The sequence below is a fragment of the Schistocerca piceifrons genome, chromosome 1 (assembly GCF_021461385.2).
Source record: "Schistocerca piceifrons isolate TAMUIC-IGC-003096 chromosome 1, iqSchPice1.1, whole genome shotgun sequence".
In the NCBI taxonomy this organism is placed as follows: domain Eukaryota; kingdom Metazoa; phylum Arthropoda; class Insecta; order Orthoptera; family Acrididae; genus Schistocerca; species Schistocerca piceifrons.
The window spans coordinates 43,178,859-43,197,452 of NC_060138.1; the positions used below are offsets into that span (position 1 = coordinate 43,178,859).

General features: G+C 36.4%; 1 protein-coding gene across 1 annotated transcript in view; it reads left to right on the top strand.

Moving 5' to 3' along the window:
- The window catches only part of LOC124775853, a 140,923-nt gene extending 122,724 nt beyond the window's left edge, over window positions 1–18,199 (top strand). Inside the window, exons 17-26 of the mRNA XM_047250724.1 lie at window positions 4,267–4,526; window positions 6,079–6,252; window positions 13,607–13,786; window positions 13,871–14,077; window positions 14,268–14,522; window positions 14,642–14,968; window positions 15,080–15,341; window positions 15,422–15,568; window positions 15,664–15,814; window positions 17,681–18,199. Coding sequence (XP_047106680.1) covers window positions 4,267–4,526; window positions 6,079–6,252; window positions 13,607–13,786; window positions 13,871–14,077; window positions 14,268–14,522; window positions 14,642–14,968; window positions 15,080–15,341; window positions 15,422–15,568; window positions 15,664–15,814; window positions 17,681–17,845 — 2,128 coding nt within the window. The 3' untranslated portion in view covers window positions 17,846–18,199. The remainder of the gene's footprint in view (window positions 1–4,266; window positions 4,527–6,078; window positions 6,253–13,606; window positions 13,787–13,870; window positions 14,078–14,267; window positions 14,523–14,641; window positions 14,969–15,079; window positions 15,342–15,421; window positions 15,569–15,663; window positions 15,815–17,680) is intronic.
- The last annotated feature ends 395 nt before the right edge of the window (window positions 18,200–18,594 follow it).

An 18,594-nucleotide genomic window follows, 5' to 3' on the forward strand; every position in this document is an offset into this window, starting at 1 on the left:
GGTAAAACCTATCCTGCCTTTCAGGGTCTTTCAGCCATTTGTACCATATGACTTTACTACTAAAATGATTTTGAGCTTAGTGCAACTGTAGTGTTTGTGTTCTTTGTGATGAATGATAAACTCTCTGGGAAATCATGTTTCACAAACCCTATGGTAGTCCAGTTTGTTTTTAATGATAAAATGAGTTGTACCGACACTAACTTATCATTTATAGCAGTATGTTGAACTGTAAGTCATTGGTCTTCTTCGGTAAGTGAATGAATACAAGCTAGCAATGCCAGGGTTGGTATCAGTACTGGAGTAGTACTTGTCAGTTATGCTTTTGCCACCATTTCTAAACTTTTTCACCTGCACATAAAAACTCACATGTGCCATGCAACTGCTCCCATATTGTTTGTTCATCTGAGAGAATGTTTTTGATAGTTCTACACTTTTCTAAAGTAAAAACTGGATCACAGAAAGCTGTTCTTCAAAAGTATTCTCTTTGAGTGAGCATGAGCATACCATCCTAAGACATTAGAATTTATGTTTAAATAAATGTTAATTGATCAAACTACAGCATTCTTCACTGGGTTGCCAACTAACATTTACAAAAGTTTGAATTCTCTGTATCATGTGCTGCCTTCACTATGTATGTTAGTCCATTTAATTAATTAATGAACATCATATTTTTCATCCTGTTCTCTCAGTAATCACTGTAAAACATTAAAATACAAATTAATTGCACTCCATCTAAATAGAATTCTTAATTTCCTACAAGTAATTTTGCCCAAGTGTTTGACACTAATCTCACTAAACCCAAAATTTTTGTTTATGTCCTTCTTTCTTGTTTTCCAGTCAGTACATTCTTTCTTCAATTTGATGTCCATGGCATTGAGGGAAATTTGGATTCTGTTTATCTGTATGGTACTATCCACCAAACAACAGTTATATTTTATTTCATATGAGCTGATTTCCAGATTAATTTTTATCCCATTATGTATCATGTAGGAAAAAGGAATGAAATGTCAGTCCCATAGGCTTTTTTCCAGACAATAAGTCATAAGTTGTCTGAAGACGCTCCAAGTATTCCAGATTGATGCTTTACAGGTCACCCCTTGGGGTTAAGCCTCATCATAACTATCAGCGATCAGACTATAAACTCCTGACACTGTGGATTTGATACTAATATTATTCATTCTCTGTTTCCTTTATATGTCTCCATTTCACACCCCTAGGGGTGCTAGAGGTTTCTTACTCCAGGTGTGTCGAGTCTGGTTGAAATTGATTCTGATGCTCCAGAGATATGTTCAAATAACACATTTTCCACCTTGCTCCTAGGGTTGCCCTACTGCCCCAGTATTTTTCCTAGATTTATAACCACACGTGTTTGAAATTGCTTCATGTATTCCAGATCTATGCTTACATATCACCCTTTTCTCTCCCTACCCCCACCCTCATCCCTAGATGTCGTAGGGGTGTCCTAGCTTGTATGTACCACATTAGTTTGAAATTGTTCAAAGCACTTCTGAGCTATGCTGGAAAACACACACACATCTCTTTATATATGTTTTAATTTTTCAACACTTATGTATTGTACTGTAAGACACAAACAACATCACGGCCACAATGGACCAAAGGTTATTCCTCTTCCACATACTTGCGAACAACAGTTGAGAAGATAGACACAAACATAGAAACAATCTAAGTCCTGATATAAGCAGCTGCTTGCAGTATGTGTGAACACAATGTGAGAGTGAGTGCGTGCCCTGCACTGCACTTATAAAGAGGACGGCTCTGGTAGACAGCACGCCAGATGCTCTGCCATGTGGACAAGTCATGTGGCCCACCACAGGTGGCCTCTTCTTGCCAGCCAATGCGGGTGCCATTGGCGGAATATTTGAAGTGGCCTAGTGCCATGATATATGTCCAAGTATTACGTACTGGATTACAGCAACTTACACCGAAGTCCCAACCCAGTTACATATTCCATAAGCACAATTTCTGTCACCAACTTTTTCCCCACTCATTCTTTTCCTCCACTCTCAGTTATATCTCTCTCCTCCCCCCCCCCCCCCCCCCCCAAAAAAAAAAAAAAACCTGTTGAGTACTTATCAGGATAAACAAAATTTCTTTGTGAGCCAGGGAAAGAACACCTACTAATCGGCTGCTGAAACAGAAACAGTTCAAGTGGACCTAACAGGCATGTAAATGAAAAATAAAATGATGACTCTCTCGATTTTGGAAACTGCTTAGCAGATTCTTCATTGATTAAATAAGACGGATGGTAAATGGGGAAAAGTAAAGAAATGTTATACAAGATACACAGACAAATAAAGAGCATACAAAATCCTAAACAGAGAGAGAGACAGAAGGTGCAAGAGAGAAAACAGAAGTGTCACTAGACTGAGATTAAATAATGAGATGCAGGCAACTGGTAAGTGAAAGAAAGAAAGAATAATCAGAAAGAAATTACAGGAAGCAAGTGGAAGGAACCAGTTTGAGAGGTTCACAGGGCAAGCTACATAGTAGAGCTGCTAAAAAGGTAGCTCATACATCATATCTTATTTTATACCTATTTCTTAACTGGAGAGTAAGTTGTTTCTACACTCATCAAAACAAGTTTTGCATCACCTCGGTTCTGAGAATTCCAGAACCTGTACAGAAAATTGGAATAGAGATCAACAAAAATATCATTTCTGCCCTTCTTATTTCCCATGAAAACCACACATTGCATGTTGTACCACCATACAGAGACATTCAGAGGTGGTGGTCAAGGTTGCTGTACACACCAGTACCTCTAATACCCAGTAGCATGTCCTCTTGCATTGATGCATGCCTGTATTCGTTGTGGCATAGTATCCACAAATTCATCAAGGCACTGTTGGTCCACATTTTCTCACTACTCAATGGCAACTTGGTGTAGATCCCTCAGAGTGGTTGGTGGGTCACGTCATTCATAAACAGCCCTTATCAATCTATCCCAGGCATGTTTGATAGGGTTCATGTCTGTAGAACATGCTGGCCACTCTAGTGGAGCGATGTTGTTATCCCGAAGGAAGTCATCCACATGTGCATGATTGGGCTGCGAACTGTCGTAAATGAAGACAAATGCCTTGCCAATATGATTGTACTATCGGTTGGAGGATGGCATTCACGTATCGTACAGCCGTTACAGTGCCTTCCATGACCACCAGAAACATACGTCGGCTCCACATAATGCCACCCCAAAACATCAGGGAACCTCCACCTTGCTGCACTTGCTGGACAGTGTGTCTAAGTCGTGCAGCCTGACTGGGCTGCTGACAAACACGTCTCCGGCGATTGTCTAGTTGAAGGCATATGCGACACTCATCAATGAAGAGAATGTGATGTCAATCCCGAGCAGTCCATTTTGGATGTTGGTGGGCCCATCTCTACCGTACTGCACGGTGCCATGGTAGCAAAGATGGACCTAGCCATGGACGTTGGGAGTGAAGTTGCACATCATGCAGCCTATTGCGCACAGTTTGAGTTGTAACACAACGTCCTGTGGCTGCATGAAAAGCGTTATTCAACATGGTGGTGTTGTTGTCAGGGTTCCTTCGATCCATAATCCGTATGTAGCGGCCATCCACTGGAGTAGTAGCCCTCGGGCGGCCTGAGTGAGGCATGTCATCGACTGTTCCTGTCTCTCTGTATCTCCCTCCATGCCTGAACAACATCACTTTGGTTCACTCTGAGATGTCTGGATACTTCCCTTGTTGAGAACCCTTCCTGGCACAAAGTAACAATGCGAACATGATCAAACCGCAGTACTGACCGTATAGGCATGGTTGAAGTATAGACAACATGAGCCATGTACCTCCTTCCTGGTGGAATGACTGGAACTGGTCGGCTGTCAGACCACCTCCATCTAATAGGCGCTGTTCATGCATTGTTGTTTACATCTTTGGGGGGTTCAGTGACATCTCTGAACAGTCAAAGGAACTGTGTCTGTGATACAGTGTCCACAGTCAACATTTATCTTCAGGAGTTCTGCAAACCAGGGTGATTCAAAACTTTTTTTGATGTGTGTATTTCAGCAAATGTTCCTCCATTAATTTCATATTGTGAATAATTATGAGCCTTTGATTAATTTGAAGTACAAATACTAAATGCCTTACATTAGCTTTGTGAGTATTTAGAAACAATCACTTTAAAAGTTAGATCCAAACTACACCTCTGCTTCCTTTCTTAAATTTAATGAAATGCATTTCTGAAACTTTGCATTTTTGGGGTAAAATCAATAATTTTTGTGAATTACAGACAACTTCAAGATCAGGAGTCAGGGCGCAGCTTGGTAGCACCACATGACTTGCGAGAGTTGATGGCTGTACTGCCAAATGTTGACCTCTCTGAGACTCTGGAGATACCACGGGTATTCCGCTGTGATGAGCAGACTCTCCCATGTGACCACACAAGCCGATATCGCAGTACTACTGGCTGGTGCAACAATCTCCGACGTCCAGAACTTGGAAAATCCTTAAGAGCATTTGCTCGCCTACTACCTCCGGCTTATCATGATGGTATTTAAAGCAGATATCTATTTATTTTTTGAAACGGGGCAATATTTTAAGTACTGCAGATGGAAATGTATAACCAATGTAAACAGGAGATATTCTTCTGACTTGGGACAAATCATTTACGGGATGCAACAAGGCTCAATCTTAAGTTCACTATTGTTTCACATATATGTAAATGACCTTCCATCTAATATACAACAAGAAGAATTAGTTCTTTTTGCAGATGACACTAGTATATGTACATAAATCAGTGTTCTTAAAAGTATTACTGAGTGATTTTCTAAGAATAATCTCATTCACCATTTCAAGAAGGCCCAATATATTAAGTTCTGCGTATCTAGAGGTACTACACCAATGATAAAGTGTAACACATGGTGAAGAAATGATAACTTGGATCTGCGATTATGTTTTTCACAGAAAACTTGGAATGCTATATCTACATGCAGCAATTGCTCCTGGATATTTGATGATGAATAAATTCCAAAATGCATCACTTGAACAATACAATAATTGCTTGCCTGATGTTTGACTTTCACCATTGAGATTCATTCATCCTCAATACAGAACTACTAACTGTTTCAAGACTGACGACGAATAACAAAAGATAAATGAAATATTTTTTTTGTGCGTGATATAATTACAAATTAGCAGTTTTTGGATTTTTTCTATTACTTATACAGTGAAACCTTGCTTCTTGCCAAATTTCATGATTCTAGGTCAATGGGAAGTACCCTGCAGTTTTTGATGGGTGAATTTGCAAGTATCAAAGTATGTGACATAAATGACCTTACCTTTTGATTACATTGACTTACCACCAAGGGAGTACAGACCTTAGTAAGTGACAAATTTCAACTTGATACATCTTCCTGTTTCTCAGAAAAAGGGGTCGTAATGGACGGACGGACTGACAGTGAGTCTAGTAACAAATTACAGAAAAATTTTTTCATGTGATATAATTTCAAATTTACAGTGCTAAGATTTTTTCCTTTGACTGCACTGCAAAACCTTGCTTCTTGCCAAATTTCATGATTCTAGGTGAACGGGTGGGTTTTGATGAGTGAGTTTTCAAATATCAAAATATGTGACATAAATGGCCCTATCTTTTGAGTGAATTGATGTAGAAACTTAAAATGTTTATACAGCTAAGGGACCATATACCTTAATATGGACATAAATTTAAACATGATACTTACACCTGTCCCTGAGAAAAAGGGTAACATTTATATGGTAGTAAATCACCAGTACAGTGTAGGGGAGTCTTTCTGACAGTTATGTCTCTCTTTTATGTATACCTTAAACTGTCCTGCATTCTTGAAGGTTTTCCTCCAGAGTGGGTTCTTTATACATTAACAAATGAATTAATAAATATTAAAGCAACTCATTGTCACATTCAGCAGATTAAGACCATTATTTAATAAGATAGCAAATTTCACAGTTGAGTTGCAACATAACTTTTTTAATGAATCTCTAAGTATGATTTACTTTTGTATATCTTTCAAAATGAGTTACACTGTTCTGAAAGAAAAACAAAGTAAGGTTATTGTTTTGGCTTCAGGTGTCGGAAGTCCTCGAGCTATGTCAGTTACTGGAAAACCATTGCCTAGTCCACGACTTATCTCAGTGAATGTTCATCCTGACACTAGTCAACCACATGTTAAATACTCTCTGATGTTCATGCAGTTTGGTCAGCTGTTGGATCATGATCTTACTCACACGCCTGTCAACAAAGGTGAGTGCCTGTAGTACAATAGTTTCTACACCAAGTTATGGATATTTTATTCTTCTGTAAATTTTTTTCTTTTATTTTTATCTCCCTGTTTTTCCCATATTAGTGTTATACAATTCAAGTGTTTGTTATGTAATATGAACCAACATATTAATGTTTGCAGTAACCTTTCCTCTGCTTTTCAAGTAGAACCACAAACCTTTCTCTCTCTCTGAACAAAACTGCAAAATACTTCCTTTTCATCTCTTAATGAGTCTAGATTACTATTTTATTCCCAGTATTTCTGTCCTTTTAGCTTTTTAAATTTTGTAATTCTTCCTTAAATTTTGTAACCTTCTTCCTCTCTATAGGTTTCCACAATAAAAGATATTATGTTATTAGTTTATGTTCTAGTTCTTATCACATCATCATCACCCGTTTTAAAAAGATATATTGCATCAAATGAAAAATTCAAACAAGAAAACTAATAAATTATGAGACAGAACTGTGGGTGAGTTCTTACCTTTAGGAGATGAGGTATATAGTACTTTCAGTACACATGTAAAAGTACATGACACTACTGAAAATATTCGTTATTTCCTCAGGGAAGAGAGAAGAGAGAGGGACAGGGTATGGAAGGTTAGAAATGAAGGGCAGATCACTCAGACCTCAGGACGAGAGTGACCCACCTGTAGTGAGAACAAGGGTAGCCAAAGGTGAAAGGGGAGGTATCAGAGCGAGTAGCTCAGAGATAGTACACTGGTGAGCACTGTGCACAGTCTTTCTACGGATGCTGAGGACAGAGTAAGAAGTACAGATAAATTAGGAGGAAGAAAAATGAATAGGGTAATTAACAACTTGGAGGGACAAAAAAGACCAATGAGAAAAAGAGGAAGGAGGATAACAGAGATGAAAAGATAAAAACAGTAAAGAAATTAATTAAATGTGACATAAATGAAATGTATTAAAATATAATGACAAAATAATCATAATGAAAAACAAGGAGGAAGGGTGTTAATGCTTTGCATTCTGTAATAAGGACATGCATCCTTATTTAAATTGTCACTGCCTTCCTCTCCCCTGGGCAGCATGCACATCACAGGGAATTGCGCGAGTCTCTTTGTGGAAACATGAGGCCCCTGACCAACCATTAGGCTATACATTAAAAAAAAGTACTCTTTCATTCAAATTTACTTACTTAAGCAGTACAATACAAAACTTTATTCTGTGATATATTTTGAAACACTTCAGGGTGGATTGTTTTGATCATCATTTCATTCTAATTATTTACAAATGAATATGAGGGGAAAAGGAATATCCAAAACTGTGGCAATTATAGAGGGATAAAACTGATGTTCGACACAATGAAGACCCGGGAAAGGATAATTGAGAAGAGGTTGCATCTAGAAACTGAAGTATGTAAAAAACAGTTTGGATTTATTCCAGGAAGAGGAACAACTGATGCAATATTTGCACTGAGGCAACTGATAGAGGCATAGAGAAGTACAAACTGAACTGCATATGGCCTTTATCAATCTTGAGAAGGCATATGACAGAGTGCCAAGACAAGAGATATGGAGATGTCTGAGAAGTAAATGCCTGCCAGAAAAATATATCAGGGTGGTAGAAGACATATATGAAGGTGCAATGACACAAGTCAGGAGCAGTGTAGATGCCACAAAGGCATTTCCAGTGAGGGTAGGACTACATCAGGGATCTGCTCTCAGCCCATATCTCTTCAACCTTCTCATGGACGTATTAGTCAAAGATGTGAAAAAAGAGGCTCCTTGGAGCATGATGTTTGCCGATGATGTTGTAATCTGTGAACCTACCCAGGAGGCACTTCAAGACAAGCTTGAACAGTGGAGAAAAGCTCTAGAGGAAAGGGGAATGAGAATTAGCAGGGTGAAAACAAAGTACATGTGTACAAAGGATGCCAAAGATCTATATATTAATCTCCAAGGAGAACAACTGAAGCTGGTCAAGAAATTTAAATACCTAGGCTCTTACATAAAAAGTGATGGAGGACTGGAGGCTGAAATACAGCACAGGATAAGTAGTGGATGGATGAACTGGAGGAAACTGAGCAGAGTACTGTGTGATAAGAAGGTAACCTGAAGAATGAAAGGAAAGCTTTACAAGTCTGTGGTGAGGCCTGCGATGCTGTATAGTACAGAAACATGGCCAATTACAAAAGTCCAAGAGAAAAAGATGGAAGTGCCAGAAATGAGAATGTTAAGATGGATAAGTGGGCTGACATGAAAGGATAGACTAAGGAATGAGTACATCAGGGGTACAGTGAAAGTGTGGCCCATAGGGAAGAAGATCCAAGAAAATAGGCTAAGATGGTATGGACATGTGCAGAGAGGAGGGGAGTACTATGTGAGGAGAAGAGTTGAAGACCTAGAAATTGAAGGATCAAGGAGAAGAGGAAGACTGAAACTGAGATGGAAAGAGAAGGTAGCAGGGGACCTACGGGATAAAGGATGGCTCAGAAAAGAAGCACTGGATAGGCATTTATGGAAGAGAAGGATCCAGCAAAGCAATGCCAACCCCACATGACATGGCTGAGATGATGATGATTTACAAATAAATCACTATCATTATCAAAATCATTGTTGTCAAAATCATTCTCATTTTCATTTAGACATCAGTCCTGTAAAAGCTTTAGAATCTGTACCTCAGAAAGGGCTCTGTGTGAAGAACTAGCCACTTCCCATCTATTACCTTGAATGTAATAATTACAACCTTTCTCTTGACACAACTGTTACCGTTTGAGACGAAGTTAACACAGGCTTCCCTAGATAGCACTACCATGCAGCATTGATGCTTAGTACAGTCTAAGTGGAGTATATGAGGGATAGAAAAAATCTTATCAAATGATGCTCAACATTGGAATGGAAAACAAAATTCACAGTGTTGAGTGCCACTTGCCATTGGAATAGAAAGGGTTAATAGAGGTTAAGTCTCAGAGGTTGTTGGAATGTGAAGAAGTGTTGGAGTGAAAGTTCATATCTGGGTCATTCCATATCAAATCACCCAATAAAAAATAAATTTTACACGCACGTCCTTAGATTTACATGAAATTTGGCTCAAATGGTTCTAATACCATCCTGAAAATACCTGCAAATTTTTTTTCTGTATCTCTTATAGTTTTTTTTTTTTAATAAATTTTTAAAGCTTTTATGTTTTCCGTTTTCTGAACCATCGGAAATGGTAAATTTAATTTGTATTCGAAACTTTAAAATTGCTTATCTTAAAAACTCTTTTAGATAACATCATGAATTTTTGCAGCAAGTTTATTTATTATACATATTTGAAGATAAAAATGATACTATTAAAATATATTAATATTTTCTATGAAAAAAATATATGTATTTTTTTTCTTTTTTTAACGGATGTTTTGTTTTATAAGAATTGCAATATCTAGAGTCTCAGACCTGATAGAATGCTCAAATTTGTTTTAATTTACTCTTAAACATATAGGCTACTTGATAAAACAAAAATAATAATGGCTTTTTAACATATTTATTAATTATAGTAGATTACATTAGAATTATGTACAAAGATAGTGTACTTACGACACTTATGTATAACCCAATTGATTGCTTGAAACATTGAATTTTTTGAGTAATTTTGCCTTTTTAATAAACATTAATGCTGATTCAAACTGTTTTTCCACTTCATCCAAGTGCTTTCAGTTCTTTTGATACAGTCTTTTTTGAAGTAATAAATTTTTCCAGTGCCGCTTGTGTGAGGTGCGTCTACTACACAGGCTATGTGCTCCAAAGGCACTATGCAAGAATCTTCTCTTTCAGGCCAATAAAATGATGCAGCTGGTCCTGAAGGATGTAGAAATAGAATTTCTGCATCTTCTTCATCATTGAATATTGTTTTTACCAGTCCAAAGTACCAGTTACCATCATAATTTGCAGCCACGTAGCTATTTATGGATGGCTCAACACGAACCCAATCAGAAGAAGAATGGAAAGAAAAGACTAAGGAGGGTTTTACACTATCTGTAGTCCTTTTAATTTCAAGGTTGTTTGTTGGAAGTGGTTTGAAGTTATGAAAACTTCTTGTTCCATGAATGGTTCGGGTTGCTTTAAAACATTTTTCTAGTTTTAACCATAGCAAATCAGCTTCTTTTTTGTCAATAAAGTGAAAATGAATGTTTTCAATATTTTTTTCACAAAACTTGTACACATCGATTGCTGTCATTATTTGTTCTTCGTCTGAAAGCTGTAGACTGGCTTTCCTTAAAATTCTTTTAATAGTTCCTCCTAGGCCATCACAAATTGACTTCCCATGACTTGTTGCAAAAAAAGAGTGTTGGGCCTTCAAATTAAAGTCTCTCAAGTGTTCAGTCAAATTTTTAAAACTGTTTCTATTTCTGTACTGCCCAGCACAACCATCTGTAAAGTAGTGAACTGAGTCAATGTCAGTATGATGTAATGACAACCACTTTGTAATTTCTTTTTGTACAAAGTTAGCAAAACCAGTGTCATGTTCTTGGTCATCACTAATAAAATAGTGGTTGGAAACAAAAACATTGTTTTCCTCGTTTCTTAGAAAAACTCCAACTGGGTGTAGAGTACAACCACCTCTATTCCAGTGGTAACTTTGGATCTCATTTTGTATAACAAAGGAATAATTTTCACTGAAATCCATCACAATAATTGCTGTTTTGGGTGGTGGGTCTTCTTTCAATCTTCTAAAGGCTGCTGATTGGGATTTTGCTATAAACGAGTGCGGGGTGAGCTTTTCCAATGACCTAACCAATAAAGAAATGTAGTCTTCAACACTGATAGACTGTTTGATCATTTCTGCCCTGTCTGTGTTAACCCACTGACTGATTACAATTTCTTCTTCTAAATCATAATCTTCACTTAGTTTTTCAGTTAAGTACTCAGTTAGTGCAGTATTTGCAGGACAGCTGTCGCAATGATGTAGCATACAGTTTTGGTTTTCCGTGTTGCACACAAGCATCTTAATTAGGTCTTTATAAGATTCTTCAATTTTCACGGCATCCAGTAATAGTTTAACATTCTGGTGGATACTGCATACACATACAGTGTGTGTGCCTGCAGCACCAGCAAGGATACACCATTTTGAAAATCCTACTTCTACCTCGGGATTCTCCCATTTGAAAGAATAATAGAGTTCTCTCAAGTTACACAAAATGAGTCTTTTTTGCATGTACACATTTTTTTGAACACTTACTTTGTCTTTTGTTCCAGGTAGCACTCTGGAACTTTCCTCCTTTTCATAAAAATCCGTTACAAGTCTTACTGTATTTTCAGAAAGAGTTTTACCTTTTTTTGGAGCAGGAGTTTCCAAAATACCCTTTTCAGATTTTAGCTTTCTAGCTTGTCGCACCATGTACTCACTTACATTAAATTCTTTCATCACTTTATTTTGACTCCAAGAATCTGGAGCCAAGGTCAGAATCTGGATTTTTCTAGACCTCCCAACAGATGAAATCTTCTCTTTCATAAGAGAAATCATTACATCAAAATCCTTTGCTTTCTCAACCACACTTGTATGTTCTTTGTCATCATCAGAACTTGGTGCATCATATTTTAATGCCTTTGAAACCGCCTTTTTTGCAGTCTTTTCAAGACTGCTAACCTTCCTTTTAAAATAAGACCCTTTACTTTGTTCTGACAAGCCATGAAGCTTTATCGGCGTTAAACCTAAATTATCAAGAGTAATGTTTGTTTGTACGAGGGATTCATTTCTGGATTCCAATGATTCTAATTCTGACTTCTTCATCTGTTTCACTTTCATTGACTTCAACTCTTAATTTTTCCTCACAAAAGTTACGGCATATTGAGCAAAGCTTTTGTCCAGGTTTTATGCTAATATTTTTTGGCAGTAATAGTTTAGAAAGATCCAAGCCTACACTTCTCAACGATTTTTTGATGGGCTTTTTGTGTTTTTTTAGTGGGTCTACAAATGTTGTTTGATACTTTTCAAAAACATTTAAAAAGTAGTAGCTGTGGTGTGAACATATATTCTTAAATTCACACAGATTAATTCCAGATCGTAAGTGGATCAAATCTTTTTCTTCCTCTCAATTCAGATACCCGTTGTAACTTTTTTGAAGGTGTGTAGGTTGTTTGGAAACAGTCAGATTGTTTAAATAACCCTACGCTACAGGTTTGAATATCTCACATACTGATTTCACTTTTGGTCTGATTACTGTTCTGGTACTTTTATAGGATATTGGAAAAGAATCTCTGTAAACTAAGTAACAGTACTTACTGAAAGTTGGAATAAACTTAATAAAATACTATCCAAGCACTATTTAACACTGTAATAATTTTTTACTTCAAAACACAGGAGTAACAAAACAAAATCCAAGCATACATTGTTACTCCAAGAAGACAAAAAATTATTTTCGGTGTCTAAGTCACTTGGTACTTTTTATTTTTAAAATATAATTAATATTATTTTAAAAATTAGATAACTACTAAACAGGTTAAAAAGCCAACATAATTTTTCTTTTATCTAATGGCCTATACAATTAAGAGTATTTTAAAACAAATTTGAGCTTTCTATCAGGTCTGAGACTCTAGATATTGCAGTTTTTGTAAAACTAAACATCTGTTAGCTAAAAAAAAAAACAACAACAACTTGTAAATTTTTTTTCATTTGGAAGATTTTAATATATCTTTATGGTAATTTTTTTAACATTTATATATAATACACAAACTTATTCCAAAATTTCATACTGATATCTTGAGTATTCTTTAATATACAAATTTTTTTAGTTGTGAGGACACGTTTAAGTTACAATTTCCGACTGCTGGAAGAACGCCAAATCTAAAAACTTTAAAAATTTATTAAAAAAAAACTATAAGAGATAGAGCAAAAAAATTTTACAAGTGCTTTCAGGATGATAAAAGAAGTAATTGTACCAAGTCTCATCAAAATCTGACATGGTTGGTGTCAAGGCCTGAGTGACTTGACATGGAATGACCCATCTTTGGAATTCATGGACATTAGTACCAGACGGGAAGATCCAAATATATTGTTAGGGTTCATCTATGGTTGTTGCTAATACTTGTAAATTTAAAATCAAATGAATAATGGCTTGATTTTTACAGATTTTGGATCCTAAATCAACTGACTAGTTTTAATGAAAGCTGTGATTAGGTAGTGTTAATAAAGGGCATTGATTTTTGTAAATTGGTATTTGAAAGCATTAATTTAAAATAATAAAAATAAAGCACCTTATTCAGTAGCCATGTTCATCCACTGTTTATGACGAGATGAAAACTATAAAGGTATGTAGCAATATGTACATTGATACCTGTGAAAGGTAAAGAAGTGTCACCAAAATTATGCATGTTATTGTAATGTGTGTTTCAAGGATTTGTCGGAGAATCCATTCTTGACTGCCAACCATGTGATGCTATGAAGACAGTCCATCCTGAGTGTTTTCCCATACCAGTACCTGAAGGGGACCCATACTTTCCTAAAGTAAATATTACCACTGGGAAAGCTATGTGCATTCCTGTTACACGCTCAATGCCTGGACAGCTAACACTGGGTATTTATCTACATTTCTCCTAATGTTTAATATTCTCTCAATATTACATAATGAAAACAGAAGAATTTGTTTGTGTGCAAACAGGGTACCGAGAGCAGCTGAACCAGGTGACGGCATACATTGATGCTTCCTTTGTATATGGATCAGATGTCTGTGATGCTAATGCTCTTAGGACATTCACTGGTGGTAAGATGAATGTAACAAAAAATCCAAACCGAGGTAAACCACTCTTACCACAGATCACAACACATCCAGAATGCAAGTCAACAACAAAAATTTGTTTCCGAGCAGGTGATACTTCTTTACTCGTTAGCTTACAAAGTTGTTTGATTTTTTAGTTAATTCACAACATACAAAAGTGTATTAAATGCACAGTTTCAAAAGAGTAGTTTGTAAAAAGTGAAATCCCTTATCTCGCTGTACACTGCAATAATGATGTTAAATATACATGCAATGGCTAATTATTTGTGGTATTGAACAGGTGATGCCAGGGCAAGTGAACAGCCTGGACTTGCAGCAATACATACACTTTTCTTAAGAGAGCACAACAGACTTGCTGACCGACTTGCTATTCTGAATCCACATTGGAATGATGAAAAACTCTATCATACTGCACGACGTATATTGTCAGCCATTACTCAACATATAACATTTAGAGAATTTCTTCCACGTCTGTTTGGATGGGAAGGGTTACATAAACATGGTCTTTCCCTTGAACCAGAAGGCTATTTCAAAGGTAGGAAAACACAACATAGTGAACACATCATAATTGCTAATTATAACTTTGAATGGTAAGTAGAAGTATTTACAAAGTATCATATATCACCTGATAACTTAACGGTCTACAAATTTCAGGTTATGATCCGACATGCGATGCCACAATTGTGAATGAATTTGCGGCGGCTGCTTTCCGGTTTGGGCACAGTTTATTACGGCCGTCACTTCTCAGAATGGATACAGGCTATGTGGAGAGGAGACCCGGTGTACGGTTAAGGGATACTTTTTTTAATCCCGATGTACTGTATCAAGCTGGAATGATTGATGATCTAATCAGAGGCCTAGCAGCAACTCCCATGGAAACACTTGATCAGTTCATAACAAATGAAGTTACAAACCACTTGTTTGAAGACAGACGTATGCCATACTCAGGGATGGATCTAGCTGCTATTAACATACAACGAGGTACACACAAAGTTACAGTTTGTACTTTATAGAGACTACAATACTTTTTCCTGGCTTAAACGAAGAAAAAAACTCTCAACAACTGTAAATATGCTTTCTAATACTTTTCAGGTAGAGATCATGGTATACCTGGTTACAACCAGTATCGACAACTATGTAACCTGTCATTAGCACGTGATTTTGATGACCTTAAACGGGAAATACCATCTCCAGTAGTCGAAAGACTTCGTCGGCTGTATCTGCATGTGGATGACATCGATTTATTTCCTGGTGGCTTGGCTGAGACTCCTCTTATTGGTGGAGTTGTAGGACCCACTTTTGCCTGTATTATTGGACACCAGTTCAGATTACTTAGACGGTGTGATAGATTTTGGTAAGTCATGCATTTCCAGTAATTATAATACTAAAGTTTATAACCAACATTTTTATGGTAATTTTCATTAACATTTCCAGGTATGAAAATGATGATCCCTTAGTGCGGTTTACAGAAGCCCAGTTGTCAGAGATCAGAAAAGCAACACTTGCTAAGCTGATATGTGATAACGCTGAGAATACTGACTACATTCAGCGATCTGTACTTGACTTAACCGAACCTTTCTTGTAAGTATGAATAACTTGTGCCTCTAACTGTAGTAAAATTTAATGAATTTTCTTTGTAAAAGGCAAACAAATAATATGTACAATATTTGTAACAGGAATCCCAGGGTTAAGTGCAGTGCATTACCATCTGTAGACCTGGAGCAGTGGAAAGACAGACTTTCATGCAATGTTGGGCACACTACAATAGATGTTGGGACAGCTGAAAGAATATCTCCTTGTGTCATGTGCACATGCACTACAGAAGGGGTATGTCTGCATGCATTTCTACTTAATTGCAATAGGTTTTTTATGATTATACCAGTTATAATACATATCTGGGCCACATCCAACAAGAAACACAACAAACCTGACTTGTGTCATTCAAAATCTCGTCTGTTAATTAACAAAGTATGGTGGAAAATGCCATAGATTCAAGCTGTAAATTGATCTGGATACACTCTTTGACCAAGAGTATTATAATAATACATTCATTGCTCATGTTCCATATACATGACAAGTTCAAGAAAATTTCACCAGCCTGCATCTACAATATTCCTGCCCATTAAGAGACTGATATCTTGTAACCCCCCCCCCCCCCCCCCCCCACTCTCTCAACAATGGAACAGTAAAACTTTTTATTAATTCAATATAGATTCATGTTGATTTTCTTGGATCTGTACTTTTTTCTTTCCTATACTATTAGATAAGTCTAGCACTTCAACAAAGCAACTGCTTGGTCACTATGACACTCTGCAAAACAGATTTTTTTGAATACAGTATGGTCTGCCAAGTGTTGTTCATTATGTGTAATGCATCATACACATCTACAAGAGGTTCCCAGTTGTGCCACATGAGGTTTTTGGCTTTGTTGTACTGTGAGGAAACTATGGTTTAACCAGTTTTGCTGTTTCTGCATCCTCTGCCTTGTAGATAACAACTGAACTGGCACAGCCAAGCCACTAGTAATGAAGACAGAACTTTCAGAGGAGCGATTACAGCTGCTTAACTTTCATTTTTGTAATGAAAGAGTGTAAAATTAGCTCCTTTACTTGGTCAGTTTTTCATGTTTGTTGTGAATTCTAGTTGATCCTACATACTAGAATTAATAAACATCATCTGCTCATCAACAGATTTACAGAAAAAAATTAAATTAAACCTCACTGAATAGCTATCAAGTCCATGAAAATTCTCTCTCTTAAACACAGACAATTACAAGTAATATTCTTTTTAATTGATGTTTAGTTCCAGTATGAATTTTTTTTAGATAACTGTAATGGATGATAGAATACATATGCTAGAGATACATCGGTTATTTAATGACGAAAATGACATGTGTATTTCAGACAATGTAAATGTTTTATTTATTAGTAACTCTGTGTTTAAACTGCAATTAAATGGCCTTGAAACAGTATTTTTCATTATTACTGTTGATGCCTGAAAACGGAAACAAGTCCATAGGGTTATAGAGTTTGTTTCTTGCTTAATTCTATAGTCTCACTGGTGATGTCTTAAACATAATGAATCAAAATGCTAGAGGGTATGGTAACCATTTGACTTATTTGTGTCAAGGAAAGAAATGAAATCCTGTTTTTACTTCTGATTTTTTTGTTTCAGTCATGTTAAACAATTTGTTTTGGAATTCCATTTATACTCATAATTTGGTTGATGTTCTCCCCATGCATGTTATCTTCTTTAGCCTAGATTTTGAGCCCATTCTACCAAGAGTATTCTATCACTTGCATCATATAAAGAACAAAGTCCCAGACAGACTTTCTGCCAAGCAATCACACTCTTGTGAAGATTATTTTACTTATCTTTGTCTACATCTAGTTTCTTCTCCTTATCACACAGTGAAGAATGGATGCTATGTTACTTAATCACAACCACACATGATGTGCATTATGAAAAACTATCCCAAGCAGTTGCTGTACTAGTTTGACCTGCTTTTTGTCTTACAAATGAGACTACATTCTGTTCATTTCACAACACATGACAGTTGAATGTGCTTAACTTGTTCACTTGTGAAATAGAATGTAAAGAAATTAAAATATCTGCAGCTAATTTGATAACTCTTCCACTGAATAATCAACACTACTTTGCATTGTGTGTCTAATATTACATTTATTTTGACAGCCAATTTGCCAGTCTCTGAAGATCGGCAACTGCTTCAATCTTGCAAGATCTTTCAGTCACGCAGCTGTTCTTGGAGACCATGTGTGTAAAGTGCAATGTGCATTTGTCTTCCGTGCTCTACCTCAAGTAACAGAGCCAACAGACAACCAGTTAGGTTTCAGTTAATTTTACATTTTGCCATCAAAGAAGACTGACAATTTCCAAGTTAAAAATCATGGTGCATTATAGACACGTGCAGTCATGTAGTTAGTCAAAGAAACTATGTGAAACATGAAATCAAAACTGTATCCAATACATGGCTGTGAAAAGATCTTCCTCTAAAGAGCTTCAGAACAGAGGAATGTGCAGCAGAAAGTATGATGACAAATGTGGCTGAGCAGCAGAAAGTTTGATGAAGTTACCAACATTATTACTTAAGTGGTTTAACATGTGAAACTCATAGACAGTCATGTGTTAATTTTAATTTGTATATATCTGCTGTGTTGAAAAACAGACAGAAAAGCAGAATTGTGATATTTATTAAAGCTGTAAAATAAATATTTTACATAAATAAGTGCCTTTGCATCTCTTTTTGCAGAAAAGTTCATTCGACTGATGTCTTTCTTTTATACATAGTCACAAAGTATAAACTGTTTCATACCGTAAATATGCTGATTGTTAATGTAATATTGTATCCATCCTAAATTTTACCTGAGACCTCAAGATGTTATTCTTTATTATACTATACAATGGCCTGGTAGTTTCATGAATCCACAATGGGTTACTGTAGATACTAATATTGTTAGCAAAGTACTAACACAGCTTCTTCAGTTTTAAAACTTTAAAAGTCATTAGGTGCCAGGTCAGTATTATATGAAAGGGGCAATCTCTGGGTATAAAGCCATGTCAGTAGTTCATATTACTTTTCAGTATTT